At 44.6% G+C, this 27927-nt stretch overlaps 1 protein-coding gene and 1 long non-coding RNA gene across 6 annotated transcripts; one reads left to right on the plus strand and one right to left on the minus strand.

Annotated features, from left to right (window-relative positions):
* Positions 1-127: 127 nt before the first annotated feature.
* golgb1 (golgin B1) lies at positions 128-23293 on the minus strand. 4 transcript variants are annotated; one of them, XM_046872706.1, is made up of 21 exons: positions 23146-23293; positions 22366-22459; positions 21444-21614; positions 21174-21296; positions 16475-16636; positions 15833-15955; positions 15623-15736; positions 14825-15548; positions 14646-14728; positions 13264-13330; positions 8928-12593; positions 7340-8864; positions 6817-7240; positions 6496-6729; positions 5599-6420; positions 3105-3289; positions 2727-2889; positions 2482-2567; positions 2303-2374; positions 1741-1822; positions 128-1632 (listed from the first exon to the last, which is right to left on the minus strand). In XM_046872706.1, exons 2-21 carry the CDS (start codon positions 22450-22452, stop codon positions 1495-1497), a joined length of 9051 nt encoding a protein of 3016 aa, XP_046728662.1. In that variant the 5' UTR covers positions 22453-22459; positions 23146-23293; the 3' UTR covers positions 128-1494. The 4 variants fall into 4 exon arrangements, with proteins under 4 accessions (XP_046728662.1, XP_046728660.1, XP_046728661.1 ...); XM_046872704.1 differs by having other exon boundaries at positions 7340-12593; XM_046872705.1 differs by lacking the exon at positions 23146-23293 and adding an exon at positions 22975-23083 and having other exon boundaries at positions 7340-12593.
* LOC124400906 lies at positions 23029-27914 on the plus strand. 2 transcript variants are annotated; one of them, XR_006928494.1, is made up of 4 exons: positions 23029-23165; positions 25698-25755; positions 25969-26796; positions 26877-27914. It is a non-coding gene; the product is annotated as an uncharacterized LOC124400906 (long non-coding RNA). The 2 variants fall into 2 exon arrangements; XR_006928493.1 differs by having other exon boundaries at positions 25969-27914.
* Positions 27915-27927: the final 13 nt, after the last annotated feature.

Genomic DNA, 27927 nt, shown 5'->3' on the forward strand with positions numbered 1-27927 from the left:
TGTATGAAAGGTGTATGAAGGATCATTATTGTAGATTTTTTAGTGTACATGCATTTCATTGTTGCATTTTTGTTCATAGTAAATACACAATAATACAAAAGCATAAAAGATTGTAGAAAGACTCGACTTCCCCTTCTATAAATAAGCTTTATTTCCAAAAAAATAACCCCTACAAAGAAATACAGGAGAAAATAACGGATTTACAGGTAGGTATACAGGTAAAACAGGAAGTCCTGCTCAGGGCTGTGCTTAAAATCACCCAGTAAACAAGGAGTTAACCTCCAGGCCACGCCCCCAAACCCAGCACAGGAAAAGTTTTTCAGACAGAAAAAGGGAAAAAAAAACTATGATTAGTGTTTTTACATTCTGCACTTTTATCTGATGTATAACGTATAAAACCCGGATTAAATCCCTGATCGTGGAATGTGTCGCGTTTGTACGGAGCTACAGGTGTTTCTAGTCGTTTCTATGGAGAGGGAAAAGAGGCTAAAAACATAAATACGAAGGAATGAAAGATCGTTAGGATTTTATTATTTTTTTTACATCACGGCGATTACAGGAAGAACAGTGAGATCTGTGCTTTAGATTCCAAAGTCGCTCGTTTCCATGGCGACGCACACGACCGGAAAATTGTTACGACAGCTAGAAGTTAGCGTAACACCTTTAAAACACTATTTAATTAGAAGTCAGAACAGAGTGGACGATGTGAAGAATTTGTAGCTCAATCAAATTAAAAAGCAACTAATCAGGACACGGCGACGTCTCCACCTGCCTCCAATCGTGTCGTCCTTTAATTTCACTCAGAGGCGTTTTAGATTTTTTTTTTTTTATCAGTGTATCCTTTTTTCTAAAATCAAATTCTGCACCTTTCATTTCCAAAAGTGAAAGATGATGGAATTCTAGAACGCGTGAAAACGTCTACATGTGGGCAGAGACTTTAAACCTGATGATGGACAGGTAGAGACACCGTAGTGTCCTGATGGGCTGCCGCTTTAATTCGATTTTTTCAAAATTAAAAAACAAAAACGAACGAGTATTAAAACAGGCCTTAAAAATCACTGAGCGCCGCTTTAATTCCATTTATTATAATGCAAAGTATAAGCAGAGTTTCCCAAAGATCAGATACGAAATAAACAGCGTTTTCTGATAAATATTTTATATCTCACCATCTGTAGAAGGTCTGAAGACCAGAACCCACAGCTGGTAAAAGTCCTGTTTTCTGTAGATCAATAGTTTGTAGTTGGTTGGAATGTGGGCGTGTGTAAACACATTCTACATAATGACAGGTTTGTTTCTAGCCCCTGTGATAGTGTTGAATTTGGCAGTGAGAGGTTTTGGCCTCTTGGATGAAACTCCACGAGGAAGACTTTGGCAAATTAGCTAAAAATATATACATTATTATAAAAAAGGGGGAAATAAAAAGTTTGCCCTGTTTGTAGGTCAGTATGTATCGTGTAACTGTTGATCTTTCATGGAGATCTCGCTCTCTCGCTCTCACAGATATCCACCCAGACAGAGCAGCAGCAGGGCGTGGATGGTCAGTAGGTACAGGGACACGAGCAGTGGAGTTCTCTGACGGGAACAGAAGGCTCCTCGGAGCGATCGGCCCAATCCGGGACCTCCACTCCGGCTCTGAAACACAAACACAACTTCATTATCATCATCATCATCATCATCATCATGAGGAACCAGTGAGTTCCTGTTCTCACGTCCCTTAATCACGAGAGGTTTATTACTTACCCGAGTCACAGCGCCCTCTGGTGGCTCAATCAGCACGGCCGTCTCAGAGTGCGGTCCGGAGAGCCACTGATCCTGTGTGTATCTGCGCACAGACACAAACACGTACTTAATAAAGGGGATACATTATAAATTACTAAGAGTTAAAACCTTTTCGCAAAAAGTAAGTATATCTTATGAATTTGTGGAATAAAGTCTGAGTCTGTCTCGTCTATTTCACCTGTCTGTCTGTCTGTCTGTCTGTCTGTCTGTCTGTCTGTCTGTCTGTTTGTTTCACCTGTCTGTCTCTCACATCTCTTTTATCTGTGTCTCACATCTGTCTGCATCACTCTCAACTGTCTGTGTGTCTGTACATCACTCTCATCTCATCACATATTTTATCTATTTCTCTGTCTGTCTGTCTGTCACTCTCATATTTTTCATCTCTCTCTCTGTCTGTCTCTCTCACTCTTCTCTCTGTCCGTCAGTCTGTATTTTTTTCGGGGGGGTTTGTGTCTCAGCAGAATAAAGTGGCACTTCCAGATAGCAGACAGGAAGTGATGTCACTCTGAAATTGAGGTCGCACCGTTTGAGATGATCCTGTGCTGCCGAGAGTTGCTCCTGAACTCTGAGTCTCAACTCCATCTCCTCATCCAACCTGACACACACACACACACACACACACACACACACACACGTTATTGGTAAACAACCAACTGTTCATCATTACATTTAATGTAACTATAACTGACTTTAAAGTGATACCTGTTCTGGAGAAGGACACACTCTGCCTTATAGTCCTCCCTATGCCCCAGGGGACCTCCGGGGGCGCTGTCTTCTGCCATTCTGCCCTAAAAATATGTCAGGAAATATATAGTCAATACTCAATTATAGTCAAGAATTACTATTAATCTAATTGAAACAGGTAAAAGCTAATTAAGGCTAATAATATATAGATAATGATAGAATTTATACAGTATTATAATAAGCAGAAAGTCAGTTCCCCTCACCTGTCTGTGTGTTTGGTGTTCCTGCAGTAGTTTTGGTTCTGATAATCGTGCCTCCTCCAGCATGGCACTGAGATGGCGTATCTGCTGGTCACGCTCAGAAAGCGTTGCTAGAGTTTGTTTCCTCAGAGTCTCTGCTTGAGCCTGCAAGTCGCTATGCTCCAGCCTGCAGGGGGCGATACAGGGAGCAGTGGTGGGTTTCAGAAAACAAATAGCTTACACAAGGTGCCTTCCATCAGCCTGGTGTGTGGTGTGCAAACATTAAACCATACATTCTTAGGTTGTTACCCCTGGCAACTATAACTACTAAAAATAAACAACCCCAAGCTACTGATTGTTTGAATGCGAGTGCTATAACATATCACTAGAACTTCCTCTTACTTGAGCATCTCCAAATCCTGCCTGTCTCTCTCCCGCTGTGTATCTCTCTCCTGTAGGAGAACAGTCGTCCTTTTCTCCATCTCTAACATCTTCTTTCTTTCCTGCTCCAGGATCTCAGTGAGGCTCGCGAGCTCTCCGGATCCGAGTCGGTCCAGTTCGTCTTGTTGAATCTGCAGCTGTTCCAGCTGTTACAGAAAGAGATCAACTCAGGGTGGGAACTGAATGATGTGACTGCTTAAATCATGTGTCCCCAAACTACGGCCCCTACATTTGGAACGGCCCTCTGAACAATGCCAGACTCATATATAGAAAATGTTAAATTTATGTTTTACTCATATCATATCTGTATTTAGTAATAAAGGATGGGTTTCAAACTAAAATGTCCCTTAGTTATTAATAAAGGATAATAAAGAGGTACCGATATTGATCGCTGGAACTATTTGCAAAAGTTAATACAGATAGTTTTTCCGGTCTGCTGTCATTACGAGTGCACCCTCTAGTGGCGAATCACTGACACCACGTGCTGTTTCTTACACGAGACTGCACGAAGAGCGCAATATTTATTATTTATATTAAATGTTTGGTAGATTTATGCATAATTTAGTAACTGTTTTGATTTTAATAGTAATAGATATGAAAAAATGTCATTATGATAGTAATAATGCTCTTTTAATAGGCCATATATCTGCTAAAATGTATCGCTCATGTATCTGTACGTTGCAGAACAAAATAATCAACTAATCTGGCATTAGGTGGCAAAACATACAGTGAGGAAAATAAGTATTTAAACACCCTGCTATTTTGCAAGTTCTTCCACTTAGAAATCATGGAGGGGTCTGAAATTGTCATCGTAGGTGCATGTCCACTGTGAGAGACATAATCTAAAAAAAAATCCAGAAATCACAATATATGATTTTTAACTATTTATTTGTATGATACAGCTGCAAATAAGTATTTGAACACCTGAGAAAGTCAATGTTAATATTTGGTACAGTAGCCTTTGTTTGCAATTACAGAGGTCAAACGTTTACTGTAGTTTTTCACCAGGTTTGCACACACTGCAGGAGGGATTTTGGCCCACTCCTCCACACAGATCTTCTCTAGATCAGTCAGGTTTCTGGCCTGTCGCTGAGAAACACGGAGTTTGAGCTCCTCCAAAGATTCTCTATTGGGTTTAGGTCTGAGACTGGCTAGGCCACGCCAGAACCTTGATATGCTTCTTACAGAGCCACTCCTTGGTTATCCTGGCTGTGTGCTTCGGTCATTGTCATGTTGGAAGACCCAGCCTCGACCCATCTTCAATGCTCTAACTGAGGGAAGGAGGTTGTTCCCAAAATCTCGCAATACATGGCCCCGGTCATCCTCTCCTTAATACAGTGCAGTCGCCTGTCCCATGTGCAGAAAAACACCCCAAAGATGATGCTACCACCCCATGCTTCACAGTAGGGATGGTGTTCTTGGATGGTACTCATCATTCTTCTTCCTCCAAACACGCTTAGTGGAATTATGACCCAAAAGTTCTATTTTGGTCTCATCTGACCACATGACTTTTTCCCATGACTCCTCTGGATTATCCAAATGGTCATTGGCAAACTTAAGACGTGCCTGGACATGTGCTGGTTTAAGCAGGGGAACCTTCCGTGCCATGCATGATTTCAAACCATGACGTCTTAGTGTATTACCAACAGTAACCTTGGAAACGGTGGTCCCAGCTCTTTTCAGGTCATTGACCAGCTCCTCCCGTGTAGTTCTGGGATGATTTCTCACCTTCCTTAGGATCATTGCGACCCCACGAGGTGAGATCTTGCATGGAGCCCCAGTCCGAGGAAGATTGACAGTCATGTTTAACTTCTTCCATTTTCTAATGATTGCTCCAACAGTGGACCTTTTTTCACCAAGCTGCTTGGCAATTTCCCCGTAGCCCTTTCCAGCCTTGTGGAGGTGTACAATTTTGTCTCTAGTGTCTTTGGACAGCTCTTTGGTCTTGGCCATGTTAGTAGTTGGATTCTTACTGATTGTATGGGGTGGACAGGTGTCTTTATGCAGCTATTGACCTCAAACAGGTGCATCTAATTTAGGATAATAAATGTAGTGGAGGTGGACATTTTAAAGGCAGACTAACAGGTCTTTGAGGGTCAGAATTCTAGCTGATAGACAGGTGTTCAAATACTTATTTGCAGCTGTATCATACAAATAAATAGTTAAAAAATCATACATTGTGATTTCTGGAATTTTATTTTAAGATTATGTCTCTCACAGTGGACATGCACCTACGATGAAATTTTCAGACCCCTCCATGATTTCTAAGTGGGAGAACTTGCAAAATAGCAGGGTGTTCAAATACTTATTTTCCTCACTGTATACATTAAAACTCAAACAAATCTCCACAATAATACTAATAATTATTATTATAATAATATTATAATACTTCAATCAGGTCAAGACTAAAAAAATACTGCCTACAATTCTAAAGTTGGCATTAAAACTTAGATACCATTCTATCACGGTCATTCTGGAGTGCAGAGAGGGCATTCTTCAGACTCCACACTTCCCCAGTCGTGCTGCTAGGTGGTGCAGAGGAGCTTCCCGACTGGTGACCCTGTTCCATGCGAAGGCGCAGTTCCTTCACTTCATTGATGGCCTCGTCGCGTGAATCCTGCAAAGAAGCCATGGCTTGGCCAAAGGCCTGGTTCTGAGCTCGTAGCTGAGCTGCTGCTTCTTTCTCGGTTAGCAACTTCTGCTCCATTTCCATCAAGTCTCTGGCCAACTCGGCCACCCTCTCCTCAGCCGTCTCGGTCTCCGTCCGAAGAATGCCGCCCTCCCAGCGCAGTTCTTTCAACTCCTTACTGTGGGCTGCATATGCCTCCCTTTCAGAAACCAGCATTTCCTCCAGGGAGCTGATCTTCTTCCCGGCTGCCTGAAGCTGCTCCCTTAGTTTCTCTACTTCTGCCCCAGGAGCATCATGGAGCACTGCTTCGACTTTTCCAGACTGGCTCAAAAGCTCGCGTTCCACTGCAGGTCCTTTTTTCACCAAAGCTTCTTTTTCCAGGACCTCCATCCTAGCCTGGAAACCTTCTCTCTCTTTTTCTAAGGCACTGATACGTTCAAGCTGAACCGAAAGCAGCTTCTTATGCTGAGAGTCCTTCAGAGACAGAACCTGCTTTAGCTCATCTCGGTAGCCATGGAGTTGGGCGTGTAGTTTGGCGTTTTCCGCATTGAGGTCGTCGCGTTGGGCCAGAAGGGCACGGAGCTCCTCCTTCAAGCCGTTGTTTTCTGTAGCAGCTTCTTGAATGAGACCGTCCTTTTCCATCATGACCTGAAAATGGAGGAATCAGTCAGACTCCAATACAGACTCTGAAAAGCTCTGAAATGAAAATAAACAAAACCGTACCTGGAGGTGTCGCTCCTCTAACTGCTTGTATTGGTTTAGTACCCTGTCCCGATCATCCTGTAGGGATCCCATAGCCTTCGTAAAAGAGTTGAGGCGAGCTTTGCTTTGACTCAATTCCTCCTCAGTCTTACGAAGCCTCTCCTCAAGATCTCGCACGACTGCTCTTCTCTCCTCCAGCTGACTCTCCGCTCTTTCTGCCCTGCTCTCGGCTTCCTTCCTGGCCTCCTCTACAGCCTACAGGGGGCAGAACAGAATCATAATATGAAGAACAATATGGCACGGAGTTTTTCTTGACTGATACACTTATAAAACAGCGAATACCTGAGTGACGGCGTGTTCCTTCTCTCCAAGGAGCTCCACTTCCCTTTTCTGCTTCTCAGCCAACTCTGCCTGAAGAGTGTCTGTAAGGGTTTTAGAGGAACGCAGGTCTGTCTCTAGTTGCTCCAGGTTCAAGCACAACCTTCGTTCTTCTGATTCACGCTCCTTAAGTTCAGCCCTGACTCGATTGGCGTCGCTCTGAAGCTTGTCGACCGCTTCTTCTAGGGCTTTAGCTCGATGGCGGAGACCTTCTGCCTCAGTTTCCAGAGAAGTGAGCTGAGACTGTGTCTGGGACAAAGAGCTTTCGGTTTGAGACAGTTTCTGAAGTAACTCATCTCTTTCTTTTTCCAGAATGGTCAGAGATTGGTTGTGCTTTTTCTCTGCTTCGGATAACTGTAGCTGCCACTGCTCTTCTGCTTTCTGCAACCTGAAAACAAACACAAGATCATAATTAATAGTTTGCCACGAATAATAATAAGAGATCGTTAGTAATTATGAAAGAAAATGATCTAATCAAAAAACAAACCTCTCCAGTAAGCTGTGCATCTGCTCTTTCTGTGCCGTCTCCTTCTGAAGTTGCTCAGAAACATCCTTAGCTCTGTTTTCGGCTTCCCGCAGTTCAGCCTCTTTTCCCTGGAGGGCGCTGTGGAACCGGTTCTCCCACTGCTTAGCTTCATCCAGAACGCGGTCGCGGTCGTCCTGCAGTGAAGACATGGAGCGTGAGAAGGCGGCCAGTCGTGCTAGCGATTCGTCCAGACGTGCTTGAGTCTCCCGGGCATATTTCTCTGCAGCATCTGCAATATTCTTAGCCACCAGTGTTGCCTCTTCTTCTCGTTCTCTGTCTCGGTAGGCCTGCTCCAACCGAAGCTCCATCTGTTTTAGCTCTGCTCCCAAGCGGTATCTCACCTCATCCAGCGTTCGCTCAGCTTCAGACTTCAACTCAGCCTCCCGTCGATGAAGAAGTTGCTCAGAGGCTACCTTCTCAGCAAGTGCCTGGCTCACCTCACTCTGAGCCATATCCAGCTTCCCTTTATACGTTGCCAACTCTGTTTCAAGTCTGCGTCTTTCTTCTTCGAGCTTTGCCATCTCCTGCCGAGCTGCATCGAGCTCCTTAGATACCTCATCTCTACCCAACAGAAGGGTCTTAGCTTCCCGATCGAGTACACTGATACGTTCTTGGTACTGGATGCAGTCTTTTTGCATCTGTCGGACCTCCAGCTGTTTCTCCCTCAGCAGCTCCTCAAGCTGACGTGTTCGGCTCTGGCTAGCTTCCTTCACTCTCTTCGCTGATTTTAGTTTCTGCTCAAGTTCTCTTTGTAGACCCGCTTCTGCTTCTGCTTCAGCTCTTTCTCTCTGGGCCTGTCTTTTATCTTCCTCAAGCCTGGCTGCTCGATCCCTTTCTCCTGCCAGCATGGCCTCTAACTCGGCTTGCTCCCTCTGCACTTTCTCCAGTTCTCGCTGGAGTTCTGCAAGGCAATCTCGGCTGTCAGCTGCCTCCTGTTGGTAACCTGCAATACTGCCGTTGACCTGCGCTAGCTGGTTCATCAGTCGCTCTTCCAGGTCATCCTTCTCAACCTCGAGACTTTTGCGAAGTTCCTGAAGCTGATTTTCCTTCTTTGTGCACTCTTCCTTTAGACTCTGCTCTCTTTCTGCAGACTCCAGAAGATTCTGCTTAAGGGAACACACCTCTGCATTAAGCAAAGTTTCCTGCTCTATTCTGGTTCCCATCGTATCTTCAAGTCCTTTGTGAGTCACCTGTAGCTGGGATTCACTCTTTGAGCCCTCCTCCATCAACTTTTTCTCTCGTTCCCAAGACTCCTGGAGATGTTTCCTCAGAGAAGATAGCTCTTCATTAAGCAATGATTCTTGTTCAAGTCTGGTTCTTTTCTCATCTTGAAGAGCTGCTTGTAGTTCTTTCAGCTTGCCCTCTGTTATCTCAAGGGCCACCTCCATTTCCTTCTGCTGCTCAACGGTTTCTACATGTTGGCTTTCATCCCTTTTAGCTATTACTTCTGAAGCCTCTTGTTCAGATTTGGTTCCCCCAGAGTTATCTGGTTGCATCAACAAATTAGACCCTCTGGAAAAGCTACCACCTTCCTGGTTTTCAGGTAAAACCGCACGCAAATGCTGCACCACCACATGTTCCTCAACGTTTTCTGAAGAACCAACATCCAAAAGTCTGCTATTCTTTTTATCCATTTTATGATCCAGCTGTTGTTTCAGATTTTCAGTTTCCTTCTCCAAAGAATGTCGTTCAGCTTCTAATGAATCAAATTTAGCTTTTAAGGATTCCAACTCATTCTTCACTTCCTCAAGTTCCTGCTCCAAACCTGGGTCATGTTCTTTGGTTCCTTTCTTCTCTATTTCTTCTCTAAGTTTCTCATTCTCCTCTTCTAGTTCCATAATTTTCTGATGTTTTGTCTTGGCGAACTTTCGCATTTTCTCTTTCACAACATCGATTTCCTTCTGAGCTTCGTTCGCTACCTTCTCAGCCTCGAGTTTGGCTGCCTCGTGAGCTCGTGCTTTAGCCGCCGATTCTTGTCTCTCCTGCCTTGCAGCTTCCAGCACTCTTCTAACCCGTTCAGCTTCATCGCTTATGTTCTCGTATGACTTCAGTAAGGTTTCGTACTCCTCCTTCATGCCTTGCACCTTCTCTTCCCACCGCCTAGATGCCTGTTCGGCTTCTTCTGTGGCGCTATCAGCTTGGCGTTTGAACGTTTCTTTTTCGTTCAGAAGACCATCCATTGCTAGCTTAAGGCTTTCACAAGTGGCACCAAGACTCTGGTTCTCCAGCAAAGTCCTATCCACTTCTTCAATTAGTTTGTTTTTCTCCATGCTTAGATTGCTCAGATTTGCCTCGACAGCTGAAATCTTTGCTAGCAGCTCTGATCTTGACTTCTCGGCGCTGCTCAGCTCTTCTTTTAAAGTTTGGTTTTCTTTGAGAACTTCCTTCCGTGACACCAGAGCAGCCTGAAATTTGCGCTGTAGCTGCTGAAACTTGGCATGGTTATCTTTTTCTTCCTCCTGCTTCAGTGGGATTTCTGCTTCTAGCTTTTGACACCTTTCTTGCTCAGCTTTCAGTCCATTTTGCAAAGATGCAATCAGCTGATCTTTTTCCAGAACAGTCTCCTGCATCTTCTGCAGAAGGAAACTCTGCTCACTCAGCTGCTGGCTTAGGTCAATGATCTCATCATTTTTGTTTTTAAGGAACTGCTTAAACTCATCTACCTCTGCCTGAAGAGCTACAACGGGAGATTCTGCGTCGGACATGTTTTTCCTGACCACAGAAGCAGCCTCCTCCACTTCAGCCTTTAACATCTCTGCATGGGCCTCCGCTTGCTCACACTTTGTCCTCAAATCGTCCAGTTCTTCTGAAAGAGCATCAATCTGTTTCTCTTTAGCCCTCAATGTCTCCAGCTCTTTGCTGAGCTCCAGCAACTCGGTCTCCTTGAGTGACAGAGCTGCCTGGCTTTCTCGCAGCTGGTTCTCCAGATCCACACGGGCAGCTTGTTCAGACTTCACTAGGTCTTGGAGAGAATTTTCCTCCCTCTCATGATTTCCTGATGTGGTTTGTGGTTCCTGCTCGGCAGCTGATCCTTTTTGACTGATTTCAGGATCAGATGTGGTGAAGTCCACCCAGTCCTCTTGACCCCAATCTCCTGATCCTATGTTCTCCACATTCTCAGTTGGAGTCTCAGACACTTTTGGTACATTCACAAGCTTTTCTTGATCTCCTGGTTCCCTTGACTCCACAAGATGTTCTAGCTCTTTTACACGTTTTAGTAGCTCGGCGTTTTCGTCCTCCTTAGCTTCAGATCGTTCTAGGAGAACACTGTACTCTTCTTTCTGCTGCCTGAGCTGTTCACGATGATGCCGATCTTTTTCCTTCGCCTTGCGCAGAGTGTCTTTGCGAGAGTCCGTGGCCTCGTGGAGCTTTTTCTGCAACAAATCAAGTTCAGATTCCATGTTGGTGACCTGTGACTGGAGTTTGGTGTTCTCTTCTTGAACTTGCCTTATGATTTGTTCATGTTTAGCGAGTGCTTTAGCCTCTTCTACAAGGCGTTGGATTTCTACATGCGCCTCAGCCAGTGCTTGATCTTGGCTCAGCATTTTCTGTTCCAGCAAACTCAAGGCTTCTTCTTTGGAAGTCAAGGACTGTCGCGTTTCTTCTAATTGTGCTTCAAGATTCTGTAGTTCCTGTTCTTTTTCTCCATCCTCAAAGCTAACATCTCCCTCTTGGTGTACTTTTTCTTTTAAACTGCCTGCTTCCTTCTCAAATGTAGCAATTTTTTTCATCAACTCTTTACGTTTCACTAAGGCCGCCTGCAACTTTCGCTTCACCTGTTCCCCATCTGTCTTCATGGTGGCTATTTGAGCAACCAGGTTCTGATTCTCCTTTCGCAAAACTACCAATTCCTCACTTTCATCAGCTGTCTTATCTGCCTTCACTTTCTGCTGGTCAGCCCAGGTTTTTTCAAGTTCCATCATCTGCTCCTTTAGCATTTTGACCTCACTAGATATCGCAAACTTTTCCTCACCTGCTTGGAGCAGTTTGGTGGTCATGCTCTCACTGAGTTCCATCATCTCCTGCTCTTTCAGTGACAGAGACTGATGCAAATCTTCAAGCTCCGTGGTCTTGCCAAGGAGAGCAGCTTTATCTTTCTCAGCCTCCTCAGAAAGTTGCTGAATCCTTGCCTCCATTGTGATGACTTTCTCCTCCAGTTCTGAGGACACAAGTTCTCTATTTTCCAACTGTGCACCCAGCATCCGGGCTTGACCACCTTCTTCAGCCAGTTTCTCCTGAATCTCTTTAAGGTCTGCCTGCAACAACTGGATCGTCTGATCTTTGGAGAAAGCCTCCTTTTGCAAGCTCTCCAGTTGCTCCTCAAGAACTTCCTTCTGTTTCTCTTTCTCTACAGCGTTTTGCTCTGCTTTTGTACAAATCTCATCTCGAAATTTAAGCAAGTCTTTTTCATATCTTAACGCCTTTGCTTCTGCTTCATCTTTAACAACAGTAAGTAACTTCAGTTCCTCTTCCAGAAGGTGTACCTTCTCCTGGGACTCAGCAGCTGAATCCTTCATTTGTTGAAGTTCACCCAGGAGTTCGCTGTAGGTTTTCTGGAGTTCCTGTGGAAAAGCCTGATCAGGACTGGAATCAGCATTCAGCGAGTTTTCTTCCTGCTGGTGTTGTTGAATCTGTACAGTTTCCTGGATAACCATGGATGACTCTACTTTTACCATCGAGCATGTCGATGTGACCTGCTCTTCACTAGTTTCTTCCCAGGACTGGTTGGACAGTTGAAGAGCATTTAGATCCTGAATTTGTTGAGGCCACTCTTGACTTGCATCTGGATTGATAGCTTCTAGAAGTGTCCAGCTGCTATGAGCAACTTCTGAGTCCGTGCTAGTCACCATCTCATCTGAGGAAGCTTCCTTTAACTCTACAGGTGACTCAGGTTGTGGTCCGGTCTTCTCAGGACTGCTCTCGTTGTCGGCAGACGACACGACCGACGTAGAAAGTGCAGACGTTTCAGAATCTACCGCAATCAGTGTCGTGTCTTCCTCTGAAACATCTTCAACACCAGGTTGAGCTCCAGAACTGTCAGGCATGGCAGGAACGTTTGCATCGTTCTGAGAGTCTGAGGTTTCATCCTGTGAAATCTTCAGGTTCTGCAACTCGCTGAATGCCAAGCGTTCCCTGAGGGCAACAAGTTCCTTCTCTTGCTCCAATAGCTGCTGTTCCAGAGCTGAGAACTTCTCAGAACTGTGTTCATCTGCACCTTTGGTTGGGAAAATCACATCAAAATCTTATCAAAAACAATCCTGAAGAGAAATAACATGTAATCGCATCAATGTTTAGAATTCAAATACACAATGTTTTTACAAATCTGGATCAGCTGAGGAGAACTAGCAGGGCTTTTAATCGCACGTCCTCACCTGAACAGGAAGTGGAGGATTACAATGATTCATATTCACTTTATGATTGGATTATGGGTAATCTGGAAAAGCCCAGGGGAGGCCCAGTGTATATAAATACAGGTAGTTCCCTGACCTACGATGGAGATGTGTTCTGATAACCCCATGGTAATTTAAAGTGGAGACATGATTAGCGTACTCAGGAGTCTGGAAGAATAGTGATCAGTAAGGGGTATTGTACTGTCATTTATTAAAAAACTTCATTATAATTCAGCTAAACAAAGCACTTTACAGTAGCTTACCGGAAAGTTTACAGTATATATGACTGTATATATAAACATGGTTGTGAGTGGAAGCGATGCTGATCAAAAGCAAAAGACACAAGAACTGAAATTGGGCTTTAAAACACTAAAAATAACACCGCTGGCGAGAGTGAGGCATCGCACGTGTGAAATGCGTATATAAAAGACCTGCAGCACGAGGGGGGAAAGTCTACCTGGTTGCCTTCCAACTCGTGAAGACAAACACACTCACCTTCTGCTTTATCCAAATCCCTGACAGACAGTTCAGTCACCTGCTCTCCCACTGGCTCCTCAGTAACCTAGAACACACACACCGACTTTAGAAACTCACAGTGTGAACGTGTTTATCACCAGCCGTATATTTATTTATATATATTTATAATTCACGGCTCTGAAAATTTGCAGGTTCTTATTTGAATTCTAACAGCAAGTTGTGGATTATCTTGAAATTCGCGGGAATTTTTAATTTTTAAAACACGATTGTATTAAAGTGACGTCAAGATGAGTTCACTAAAGTACCATATGGGCTGCGGGGGTGCATCCAGAATTAGATTTACAGAATTCGGAATTATATATAAACAATCTACTATTAACACTGTGTGTGTGTGTGAATAGTGGATTGTGATTGGATGAAGGTTCAGGTGTGAATAGTGGATTGTGATTGGCTGGAAGGAGTTCAGGTGTGAATAGTGGATTGTGATTGGTGGAAGGAGTTCAGGTGTGAATAGTGGATTGTGATTGGCTGGAAGGAGTTCAGGTGTGAATAGTGGATTGTGATTGGCTAAAAGGAGTTCAGGTGTGAATAGTGGATTGTGATTGGCTGGAAGGAGTTCAGGTGTGAATAGTGGATTGTGATTGGCTGGAAGGAGTTCAGGTGTGAATAGTGGATTGTGATTAGCTGGAAGGAGTTCAGGTGTGAATAGTGGATTGTGATTGGCTGGAAGGAGTTCTGGTGTGAATAGTGGATTGTGATTGGCTGGAAGGAGTTCTGGTGTGAATAATGGATTATGATTGGCTGGAAGGAGTTCAGGTGTGAATAGTGGATTGTGATTGGCTGGAGGTTCAGGCGTGAATAGTTGATTGTGATTGGATGGAGGTTCAGGTCAAAGTTCAGAGTGTTGAACACATGTCTCGTTGAATCTAAATGAATGTTGTTTATAAACACCAGTAACCATAGTAACATCCAGTTCCAGTTCCATCCAGAGTGAGACGGCGATTGTACACGTTTCCTAATGACCTCACTGAGCTCCATAGAGGAGTTTAGCGTGTGGTGGAACTTCTATGGTGAATAATCTTCTGGCTCTACTGTATCTGTGTGAGACTCGGAGCAGCAGAATTGGAGCTGTAATCAGTCGTATATAAAACAAGAGAATGGAGCGTTATTTTAAAGCGTTTAGTGAGAACTCCTGAAAGTGCTCATGGTATAAGGTGATTATCCACGGCTACGTGTGAGATCTTACACAATTAAAATGCTCAGGATTGTCCACTCGAAATGTTCTAAAGACGTGTGAAGTGTGGAAGAGCTCAGGGATGAAGGCCAGTAGAGGATTATCAACACTCTGACCCGTGTCTCAGATACATCATTACCTGATTACGGCTCTGATATCTCCTCACCTGACGCTCAGACAGCTGCTGTTCGAGCTCCCGAATCCTGCCTGCTGCCTCCTCGGCATCTGCCGTGCTTTTATCCAGCTGTTCTGTAAACATGATGGTAAAGTTGTTTTTTCATCTCAGTGGTAGGAACCCCCCCATTTAATAATTAATTAAACTCTCCATCTAGGATGTTCTTCTACCTTGTAGCGTTTCTATGGTAACGCTGATTTGAGTCATCCGCTGGTCTCTCTCCTGATGTTCTGCTCTCATGTCGTGTAATCTTGCTTCCAAAACATGCAGAACCTGAGTAGGATCTCCCGGGACGTCCGTCTCTACCTCGGATCCTTCACTGCTGAGAGAGTGAAGTCCTTTCCAGAGCTTCTCCAGCGCTTGCTTGGCTCGTACCCCGGCTTCCTGCTCCTCTTTTTCGGTGTCCAGCCTCTCTCTGAGGGACGTGAGCTCCATCTGCAGCCTCTCCAGCTCCTCTCTCTCAGTCCGCATCGCTTCCTCTCTTTCCCTCTCCACCTCATCGAGCTTCTCCTGCAAGTGGTGCAGCTCATCCACTCGACGTTCAACCTCGACCTCGAGCTTCTCTGTCACTTCCTGTCTCTGTTTCTCAGAAGCTTCAAGGTCGGCTCGCAGCGTGCGTAGCTCCGCCCCCATGGTAGAATCTTCCTCCTTTTCTTTACCCAAATGTTCATCCAGACTTGCTTTCACTTGCTCCAGCTCAGATGTCTTCAAAGACAATTCTGCTTCCAGAACCATCATGGTCTGCTCTTTCTCCCTCTCCAGAGCCTCCAGATTGCTCCTCAAAGCCTGGAGTTGTTCCTCAGCATGCGCAGAAGACTGCTCCTTTTCCTGTTCTCTGAGTCTGTGGACCTCAGCCAACTCCTGCTCCATCTGTCTGAACTGTGCGGTCAGAATCTAGACGAGAAACGGAATGATAAGGAGAACGTCGCGAGGTTGCAAGGAACCTGAGAAGAAACTTTATTTTGAACCTGTTTCTGTTGATCTGCACTGTTCAGCTCCTGCTGTAACATTTCCAGGACTTCCGAACGAGAGCGCAGGGACTCCTCCAGCTCCTCGATCCTCCTCTGGGAATCACGCAGAGCCTACAGATTAAATAAAAAAAGGATCAGTGTGAATTGTGCAGGTTCTTGTGTTCCTCAAAAGTTCTAAGGGTGAACCAAGTGCCTTTGAGAGATCACCTGATGCAGCTCAGCAACGTTCGAGGCCTGGGTGTTGATCTGAAGAAGCTCCTCCTCGTGCTTTTGGATTTGCTCCTGAAACCGAACATCTTTGTCCTTCACTACAGCCTGCAGAACTCGCACCTGGGGTGAGAAGATCAGAAAAAAAATATATATTTCTTCTCTAAAATTATACATCAAGGCAGAAATATTTAAAAGAAGACTAGCTCTGAGAAGATGCACTATATGGTCAAAAGTTTGGACACCTAAACATAATTTTGGTATGTGTTTGGCATCTTTTCGAACATCTCATTCCACATTTAATCTCCATTCTCTGGTATAATAAGCGCCACTCTTCTGGGAAGATTGGAGATTGATTCAGAAAACGAGATAAACAAGAACGTTAATCAAACATGCAGTGTATTTCAGCCTTTTCCTTGTGTTTTTTGGTTGATCTTTCGGGACGTGACCAAGTCGCAGTGCTGAAGAAATGCAGCCCGATTCATTTAAAGGAAAAGTAAACAAAACAGAATGCTAGAGTTCACTCTGATTCAGACTGGACGTGCATGAACGTTCCTCAAAACAGTGAGAAGCTCATCCTGCACAGACTCTCATGTCCTGGAGAGAAATAATAATGTGAATATATGTGGGTAAAGAACGCACCTGTTCTGCATGCTCCTCCTCCTTCTCTTTAATTCGCTGCTCGGCGACTCTTAGCTGCTCTCGCAGGCTCTGATTGGACGATTCCTCCTCACTTAATTTCTCTTTTACCTTCCGGAGTTCCTCCTCCGAACCAGCAGGCATCGTGAAAGAGCTCTCTGTATTCTAAACACACACACACACACACAATCACACACCAACATTTACTATCACACACTGACATTCCCCATCACACACCAACATTCACCATCACACACCATCACACACAACGACACTCATCCTCACACACTCACCGACATCATTCACCACCACACACTCACCGACATCATTCACCACCACACACACCGACATCATTCACCACCACACACACACACACCGACATCATTCACCACCACACACACACACCGACATCATTCACCACACACACACACCGACATCATTCACCACCACACACACCGACATCATTCACCATCACACACTCACCGACATCATTCACCATCACACACTCACCGACATCATTCACCATCACACACTCACCGACATCATTCACCATCACACACTCACCAACATCACCGACATCATTCACCATCACACACTCACCGACATCATTCACCATCACACACACACACCGACATCACCAACATCATTCACCATCACACACTCACCAACATCACCGACATCATTCACCATCACACACTCACCGACATCATTCACCATCACACACTCACCGACATCATTCACCATCACACACACACACGACATCACCAACATCATTCACCATCACACACTCACCGACATCATTCACCATCACACACACACGACATTCACCACACACACACACGAAATCATTCGCCACCACACACACGACATCATTCACCACCACACACACCGACATCATTCACCATCACACACTCACGACATCATTCACCATCACACACTCACCGACACCATTCACCATCACACACTCACCGACATCACCGACATCATTCACCATCACACACTCACCGACATCACCGACATCATTCACCATCACACACTCACCGACATCATTCACCATCACACACACGACATCACCAACATCATTCACCATCACACTCACCGACATCATTCACCATCACACACACACCGACATTCACCATCACACACACACACACATTCACCATCACACACACGAAATTTACCATCACACACACACCATTCACCATCACACACCGACATTCACCACCACACACACACACGACATCATTCACCATCACACACTCACCGACATCATTCACCATCACACACACACACCGACATCACCGACATCATTCACCACCACACACTCACCGACATCATTCACCACCACACACACACACACCGACATCATTCACCACCACACACACACACCGACATCATTCACCACCACACACACACCGACATCATTCACCACCACACACACACGACATCATTCACCACCACACACACACCGACATCATTCACCATCACACACTCACCGACATCACCACATCATTCACCATCACACACTCACCGACATCATTCACCATCACACACTCACCGACATCACCGACATCATTCACCATCACACACTCACCGACATCACCGACATCATTCACCATCACACACTCACCGACATCACCGACATCATTCACACACACACACACCGACATCACCGACATCATTCACCATCACACACTCACCGACATCATTCACCATCACACACACACCGACATTCACCATCACACACACATTCACCATCACACACACACGACATTCACCATCACACACACCGACATCATTCACCACCACACACACACACGACATCATTCACCACCACACACACACCGACATCATTCACCACCACACACTCACCGACATCATTCACCATCACACACTCACTGACATCATTCACCATCACACACACACACCGACATCACCGACATCATTCACCATCACACTCACCGACATCATTCACCATCACACACTCACCGACATCACCGACATCATTCACCACCACACACACACACCGACATCATTCACCACCACACACACACCGACATCATTCACCACCACACACACACACACATCATTCACCGTCACACACACACCGACATCATTCACCGTCACACACTCACCGACATCATTCACCGTCACACACTCACCGACATCATTCACCGTCACACACTCACCGACATCATTCACCATCACACACACACACCGACATCACCGACATCATTCACCATCACACACTCACCGACATCATTCACCACCACACACACACCGACATCATTCACCATCACACACTCACCGACATCATTCACCATCACACACTCACCGACATCACCGACATCATTCACCATCACACACTCACCGACATCATTCACCATCACACACACACACGACATCATTCACCATCACACACTCACCGACATCATTCACATCATTCACCATCACACACACACGAAATTCACCATCACACACACACACTGACATTCACCATCACACACCGACCGACATCATTCACCACCACACACCGACCGACATCATTCACCACACACACGACATTCACCACCACACACACCGACCGACATCATTCACCACCACACACACCGACCGACATCATTCACCACACACACACACCGACATCATTCACCACCACACACACACACACACACCGACATCATTCACCACCACACACACACGACATCATTCACCATCACACACACACACCGACATCATTCACCATCACACACACACACACCACATCATTCACCATCACACACACACACCGACATCATTCACCACCACACACTGCCGACATCATTCACCACCACCACACACTCGCCGACATCATTCACCATCACACTCACCGACATCATTCACCATCACACACACCGACATTCACCACCACCACACACACACCGACATCATTCACCACCACACACACACACCGACATCATTCACCACCACACACACACCGACATCATTCACCACCACACACACCGACATCATTCACCACCACACACACACCGACATCATTCACCATCACACACTCACGACATCATTCACCATCACACACTCACCGACATCACCGACATCATTCACCATCACACACTCACCGACATCACCGACATCATTCACCATCACACACTCACCGACATCATTCACCATCACACACACACCGACATCACCGACATCATTCACCATCACACACTCACCACATCATTCACCATCACACACACACCGACATTCACCATCACACACACACACCGACATTCACCATCACACACACACACCGACATTCACCATCACACACACATCATTCACCACACACACACGACATCATTCACCACCACACACACACACCGACATCATTCACCACCACACACACTCACCGACATCATTCACCATCACACACTCACTGACATCATTCACCATCACACACACACACCGACATCACCGACATCATTCACCATCACACACTCACCGACATCATTCACCATCACACACTCACCGACATCACCGACATCATTCACCACCACACACACACACCGACATCATTCACCACCACACACACACCGACATCATTCACCACCACACACACACGACATCATTCACCGTCACACACACCGACATCATTCACCGTCACACACTCACCGACATCATTCACCGTCACACACTCACCGACATCATTCACCGTCACACACTCACCGACATCATTCACCATCACACACACCGACATCACCGACATCATTCACCATCACACACTCACCGACATCATTCACCACCACACACACCGACATCATTCACCATCACACACCGACATCATTCACCATCACACACTCACCGACATCACCGACATCATTCACCATCACACACTCACCGACATCATTCACCATCACACACACACACCGACATCATTCACCATCACACTCACCGACATCATTCACCATCACACACACACGAAATTCACCATCACACACACACACACTGACATTCACCATCACACACCGACCGACATCATTCACCACCACACACACCGACCGACATCATTCACCACCACACACACCGACCGACATCATTCACCACCACCACACACTCCGACATCATTCACCACCACACACACCGACCGACATCATTCACCACCACACACACACACCGACATCATTCACCACCACACACACACACCGACATCATTCACCACCACACACACATCATTCACCATCACACACACCGACATCATTCACCATCACACACACACACCGACATCATTCACCATCACACACACACCGACATCATTCACCATCACACACACACACACCGACATCATTCACCACCACACACCGACATCATTCACCACCACCACACACTCCGACATCATTCACCACCACACTCGCCGACATCATTCACCACCACACACACGCCGACATCATTCACCATCACACACACGCCGACATTCACCATCACACGCCGACATTCACCATCACACACACACGCCGACATTCACCATCACACACACCGACATTCACCATCACACACACACACACACTGACATTCACCATCACACACTGACATTCACCATCACACAACATTCACCATCACACACACATTCACCATCACACACCAACATTCACCATCACACACACCAACATTCACCATCACACACACCGACATTCACCATCACACACACATTTACCATTACCTGACTGGTGTTAAGTCCCTCTTCTCCCTTCAGTTCAATGATTTGTTTATTTAGAGCAGCCATTTTAGCTTTCGCCTGCAGTTTCAGTTTGGTGAACTTTGCCTCACCCTGCTCTTTCTCCTCCTATAAACACACACACACGCGCGCGCACACACACACACACACACACATGGTTACATTAAAACAAAGGACCTCAGATCAAAAATAATTTCTGATATTAGACTTTTCAGAACATTCCAGATGTTCCCGATACACATGGTTATTTCTCACCTTGAGCAGTTTCTCGGATCTGGCCAGCTGACCATCCTTCTCTCTGATGAGATCTTTAAGCTGAACCACCAGCTGTTCTGTCTGAGCCAGTTGCTCCAGGATCTCATCTGAAGCACCTGAGACATCTGAGGAGACGTCAGGGCCAGACAACAACCGGGGAACCAAGCCATCCTGCACATGCCAGAAATACAGAACTGTGAACGATCTTAAACATCTCTGTGATACAAAATGATGATGGAAAATGATGGTGTGTGTCTGATGGTGAATGTTGTGGTGTGTGTGATGGTGAATGTTGGTGTGTGTGATGGTGAATGTTGTGGTGTGTGTGATGGTGAATGTTGTGGTGTGTGTGATGGTGAATGTTGTGGTGTGTGTGATGGTGAATGTTGGTGTGTGTGATGGTGAATGTTGGTGTGTGATGGTGAATGTTGGTGTGTGTGATGGTGAAGGTTGGTGTGTGATGGTGAATGTTGGTGTGTGATGGTGAATGTTGGTGTGTAATGGTGAATGTTGGTGTGTAATGGTGAATGTTGGTGTATGTAATGGTGAATTTTGGTGTGTGTGATGGTGAATGTTGGTGTGTGTGATGGTGAATGTTGGTGTTTAAATTTTTTCTCCACCATTATTCTCAATCAATTTTGTCCTTCCTTGTATCTGTATGGAGCGTCTCTCTCTCTCTCGTCATGTGAGAAATATTTGTCCCTACATGACCTTGAGTTTATCAGAACACAAGAAATGAAGAAGAATAAATACAGGAACTTGTTTGGGTTTTGGAAAAATTATTTCCTGCTGAAGGAACATTTTGTTAAATAAATATGACTTAAGGAAACTGTGTGTGTGTGGGTGTGTGTGTATGTGTGTGTGTGTTGTAATAAAAAGGTCTCTCCACGTCCTAAACACTGTACAGGTGGAGAACATGTACCTGAGGATCAGCTTCATCACCATGTTGCTCCTCTCCAGATAACTCCTGAAGGACGGAGGTCACGCCTTGGGTCAGCCGGCTAAACATGGCCACCCTGCCAGCAGAAAAAAACAATTATAATATATTTAAAAGAATGACGATTTCTCCAATTTCTAGAAACGTGTTAATATTTGGGGGGGGGGAGTGAGTTGCAAAGAGAGAGAGGGTCTGGGTGCCAATAGTTTTGAGCAGCACAGCAGATCGGCCTGTGTATACACACATTTACTTACTTTCTTACTTACACACTTACTTACTTACTTACTTACACACACACACACACACACACACACACACACACACACACACGTAAACCGGATTTAAAGCCTCTACCGCATCCGCCAATCACGTTGCCGAGTTGCTGCTGCCTAATCAATATTCATGAGTTAAACCCGGAAGCGGTGCGTCATGAAATCAGATGCTCAAGAAGTGCAGAAAGACACAGTGCAGAATAGGAGCCGCCTGCGCATGCGCCGTGCTGTTTTCTCTCTCTCCCCCCCCCCACACACATACAACAAGCAGAACGAGATTAATGAAGCAACACTGCGAGCTCGCGCAGCTCCTGAAAAACACCTGAAAGCTGAAGGGAAGCGTGAAGTGATGAGACGAGGTGCTGAGGAATGTTTAACCGGTTCTGTCCACCAGGGTCGTGTGGATTAGTGCACAGAGTCTCTGATCACCACCACCACCATCACCATCATCATCATCATCATCATCACACACTCACGGTGCCATTAAACCCACCTGCTGTGGATCCTCCTCAGGTGAGTAAACGCTGCTGTTAGCGGACTCTATGATAAATGTGTCGTGTTTGGGGTTTGTGAGCAGAGCCACATCACCAAAACATCCCGGAAACCACACACTCTCTCAGCGCTGATTGGCCTGCGCAGGGGCAAGGGAGCGTCTACAAATTACACTCTGAAAACAAGAGGTGAGGGAGCGTCTACAAATTACACTCTGAAAACAAGAGGTGAGGGAGCGTCTACAAATTACACTCTGAAAACAAGAGGTGAGGGAGTGTCAACAAATTATGACTCCAAACCCGAAACGAAGAGAGTGTCTATAAATTATAACCTTAATCCTGAAACAAAGAGGAGACTGTCTACAAATTACAACCCCAAACCCGAAATGAAGAGAGTGTCTATAAATTATAACCTTAATCCTGAAGCAAAGAGGAGACTGTCTACAAATTACAACCCCAAACCCGAAATGAAGAGGCAAGTAACTTCTACAAATTACAAACCTGAAACAGTACTGTACTGTGTACTCTGAACTGTGGCATCTGTACTGTGGGCACTGAAACCCTAAAACGAAGAGGTTACGCGATCGTCTACAACTTCCAACCTCAAGCGTGAAGCGAAGGAGCATCTAAATATTATAACTTAAAAAGTAAAAAAACCTAAACAGAATCAAAGAAGGGAGGAAGGGAACGTCTACCAATTAGAAATTCAATTCTAAAAAAAAACAGTTATGTCTACAAAATACAAACCTGAATCTAAAAGAGGAGGAAGTGTCTAAATTACAGTCTGAAAACAAGAGGTGAGGGAGTGTCTACAAATTACAACCCCAAACCTGAAACAAGGAGGCAAGGGAGCGTCTACAAATTATAAACCTGAAACAAAAACGGGGCAGAGCATCTATATGTTGCAACCGCAAACCTTAAAGGAACAGGTGGAGCGACTGTCTGCAAATTACAACCTCTAATCTGAAACATTTGTGCCTACAAATTATAAACCTCAATCAAAAGGGGGTGGTGTATATATGTTACAATCTGAAATTTGGTGAGAGTGCATCTTTATATTACATCCTTAAATCTGAGAAGAAAACTGAAACAAAGAAGGGAGGGAGTGTTTATAAGTTCCATCCTTAAATTTAAACTGAAGAGGCGAGAAAGCATCTACATATCAATAACTTAAATCTGAAATGAAGAGGGAAGGGAGAGTCTGCAAATTACAACCTCAAATCTGAAAAGAAGAGGACAGGGAGCATTTATAAGGTACAGTTTCATACCTGAAAGAAGAGGCAGGGGAGGATCTACAAATTACAACCCAAAATCTGAAAAGAATAGGCGAGGGGGCGTCTGCAAATTACAACCCAAACCTGAAATGAAGAGTCTTCATCTATTTTCCGATTTGTCTATAAGTTACAACTTATAAGAACAATAACAACTTCAAACCAAAAACAATGTGTTAAGGAAACTTCAAATGACAACTACAAATATGAAGGTAGCACAAAACCTCAACAAGCTAGAACCAGAGATCTGAAAAATAAATAACCCACCAGGGAGCGTCTACAAATGTACAACCTCAAATCTGTATAGTGTAAGTGTACATTTAGTTTACACAGGTTAATTATGTAGTACAGTGGAACCCGGTTATCTCGCCCTCGGTTATCTCGACAACCCTATTAAGTCGACGTTTTTGAAGTGGAACCGCCAAATTCTCGCTTTTTCTATGCATTTTTTATCGGTTATGTCGACCTGCCACGCCCCCTTCGGCCGTTCACGTTTGAGACTTTTCTGTCCCTCGTTTTGGTTTCGGGTTCGGTTTTGGATCTTCCGGTTTTTTCCGGCTTCGCCGTGCCGCGGTCGCGGTATTTTTAATTTTCCTATTTTTCCATTCACAAACTCTCTCTCTCTCTCTCTCTCTCTCTCTCTCTCTCTCTCTCTCTCTCTCTCTCTCTCTCTCTCTCTCTCTCTCCCCCTCGGCATCGCGGACGTAAGTTTTTTCGGACACTTTGCTTTGTGTGTTTGTGCGGATTACTTCAGCCTGATGGTCATAAGTTTTCAGAAACTTAGTTACTGTTTATTTTCTTTTTTTCCACATGTGGACTAAATGTGAGACGGCACTGTGCAGCCGCTGTTTTTTTTTTTTTTGAGCGATCTGTGTGTTTATAATGTTGGAGAATATAATAAAGGTTTGTATGGAGAATGGACGGTGGTTTGTATTGTATACTGGTGAATCTCTGCTGTTAGTAGCTGCACTTATGCCTTTTGTTGTTAACAAACGTATGTACATTTTTATAGCATGCCTTCATCAAACAAATCGCAGCAACGCTGTTGTGTAAAAACCCTCCAAAACACGCATGCACATTCTCATTTATTAACGCACATCATGTACATAAAGAAATTTCAAGCACGTTAATATACTGCCGCCATTTTGATTTTCGTTTATCTCGAACATCGGTTATCTCGATGCTTTTTGGCGACCCCCTAGGACATCGACATAACCGGGTTCCACTGTATTACAAAAAATGATATACTAATGTCTGTGTTTCTCCTTTCATTTTGTTGTCAGGATGCTTCATGATTGGCCCCGCCTCCTTCTTCTCCTGTTCTGTGTCTGAATGGAAAAGGTATGTTTTTGCTGAGCTGTGATTATCCTTATTTCATTTTTGCTTTAAAATAAATTTCATATATATTTTTCTATTAATCTTCTCATCTTATTATCATGTTATTATTCCCATTGATCTGATTATTCTTTTCCTATTCTGTCCTTTTTTTTGACTTGGATAAACTTGAACAGACATTATATATTTAAAGACTGTTCCTGTTTTTTATTTCACCAGAATGAAAAGCAAGTGATCCCAGCTGAAGATGCTGAAAGTCTCACTGATTCTATTAATACAGAACCACAACCCGGAGAAAAGAGATGAGAGGGCGAGAGAGCGTCTACAAATTACAGCCTCAAACCTGAAATGAAAAGGCAAAGGAGCCTCTCCAAATGACAAAAAAACAAACCTGTATTTAAGTTCTAGTAAGAAGACATCTACAGGGAAAAGATCTACAAACCAAATCTGAAAGGAAAAATACGAGAGAGTCAACAAATTACAACCTCACGTCGTCAAACATCTTGAAAAACTCGTACAACAGCAATTAGCCTGCTCGAGTTAAAACACCTAAAATCAATAAACCACACAGTTTAACTGTAAACGGGACGTGAAGCAACAAGGGAATGTTTAAAAAGTGTAACTGTAATTGATTACAGATAAAAACCTGAAACAGCAGAAAGATTACGGCTGCAAAGTGAAGAAAAACAGCAAGGGAGCGTCAATAAATTATTAAATGTAAAAGCCCAAAACAGAGCATCAAGTGGAAGCTCAGTGATTAAGGGATTGGACTGTGGATCGGAAGCTCCACAAAGCTGCCAGTGTTGGGCCCTTGAGCAACGCCCTCGTAATTCATTTAGGGAAATGAAGTCGCAAAGAAGTTTCAGGAAACTGAACGCAAACCACACAGAAAGCGTTTGCAAATTCTAACCACGAACTAAAAGGAAGTGTCAGCGTTAACGTCCACGAAGTGCAACTGCTAATGAACAAACACAAAGTGGACGGAAAAACATCCACAGAATAAAGACGAGACGGAGAGCGATCGCCTGCAAACCCGTGACGAGAGATGTTAGGAAAAAGATTTCTTATAGCATTTTATTTTCCAACTTTCAGAAAAGACTTTTTTTAAACATTATTTCACTCTTCAGGATCACAGGAAGAAGTCATTTGAAGACATCACACCCACAGATGAACCACAAAGCAACCCGTCAGCAGACCCACAACGGCTTCTCTCTCATCACGACACCTACGACCCTCTGCTCCAGCTTTCTATAGTTCTTTTGATCTTTGAAGAATCCGTTCTTACGGCACATTAACCGCATCCTCGTACTGATCATCCTGCGACGGTCATCATGAACCCCAGCCGGATGCGAGGTCTGGACTGCAGAGTGAACCTGATGGTCCAGTACGCCAGGCAGCTGACTCGCAGCCTCCTCCTGCTCGCCCACTACATGGCAGTGTTTGTGAGTTTCACGTCTCGCTCCGCAGGTTGGTTTATGGAGGCCATCAGATGGACGACGTTCTCCGTGAGATGTGTAGCGTCTCTGTTCGACTCCGTACACAGGAGCCTGAGCAGGCTGAGCCGGAGATGCACCGGGATCGCCGTGGAGATCCGGTCAGGGAAAGAGTCGGACTCGGAGTGAGGTCTGGACATAAAACGTTTTTTTTATAAAGACGTTGAACATCTTACAAACATTTTAATCCAAATTTTTCTTCAGGACTGAAATTTCTCATTTGGGAAAGTTGTTCTTGTATGTAACCATTTGTACTTATTTTTTGTAATCATTCCCTTTTATGTAGACTGAAATACATAACCATTATATATTATGATCATAAAACTTTATTTTTATTTTATTCCTTTTTTTTAGTAGAATTTAATTTATTATTATTATTAATTCCTATTATCTTTATTTTCCGATCAATACGAGTGTAAAAGAGCATACAAAATGTCCAAAAATGATTGAAATGTCAAATATTAATAAATATGAATCTGTATTATGCTTTAATGTGGCCACTTTTAAACATCTGTATAATAAATAATTAAAGGAATATATCATATATATGTAAATATATTTTGTATGTATTGTATTTGACATGTGGAGGTTGTAGCTTAGCGGTTAAGACATTTGAGTTTGGATCCGAAGGTCATGAGTTCAAATCCCGGCCACTCCTGGCGGCCACTCCTGGCGGCCACTCCTG

The sequence above is a fragment of the Silurus meridionalis genome, chromosome 18 (assembly GCF_014805685.1).
Source record: "Silurus meridionalis isolate SWU-2019-XX chromosome 18, ASM1480568v1, whole genome shotgun sequence".
Taxonomy (NCBI): Eukaryota; Metazoa; Chordata; class Actinopteri; order Siluriformes; family Siluridae; genus Silurus; species Silurus meridionalis.

Coding starts and splice junctions, on each gene's coding strand:
- golgb1 (XM_046872704.1), bottom strand. CDS start 22,452: ATGTTTAGCCGGCTGACCCAAGGCGTGACCTCCGTCCTTCAGGAGTTA. Junction 13,331..14,645: donor AGCAGCTGTCTGAGCGTCAG/GTGAGGAGATAT, acceptor TGTGTGTTCTAG/GTTACTGAGGAGCCAGTGGG. Junction 7,241..7,339: donor ATGCACAGCTTACTGGAGAG/GTTTGTTTTTTG, acceptor GTTTGTTTTCAG/GTTGCAGAAAGCAGAAGAGC.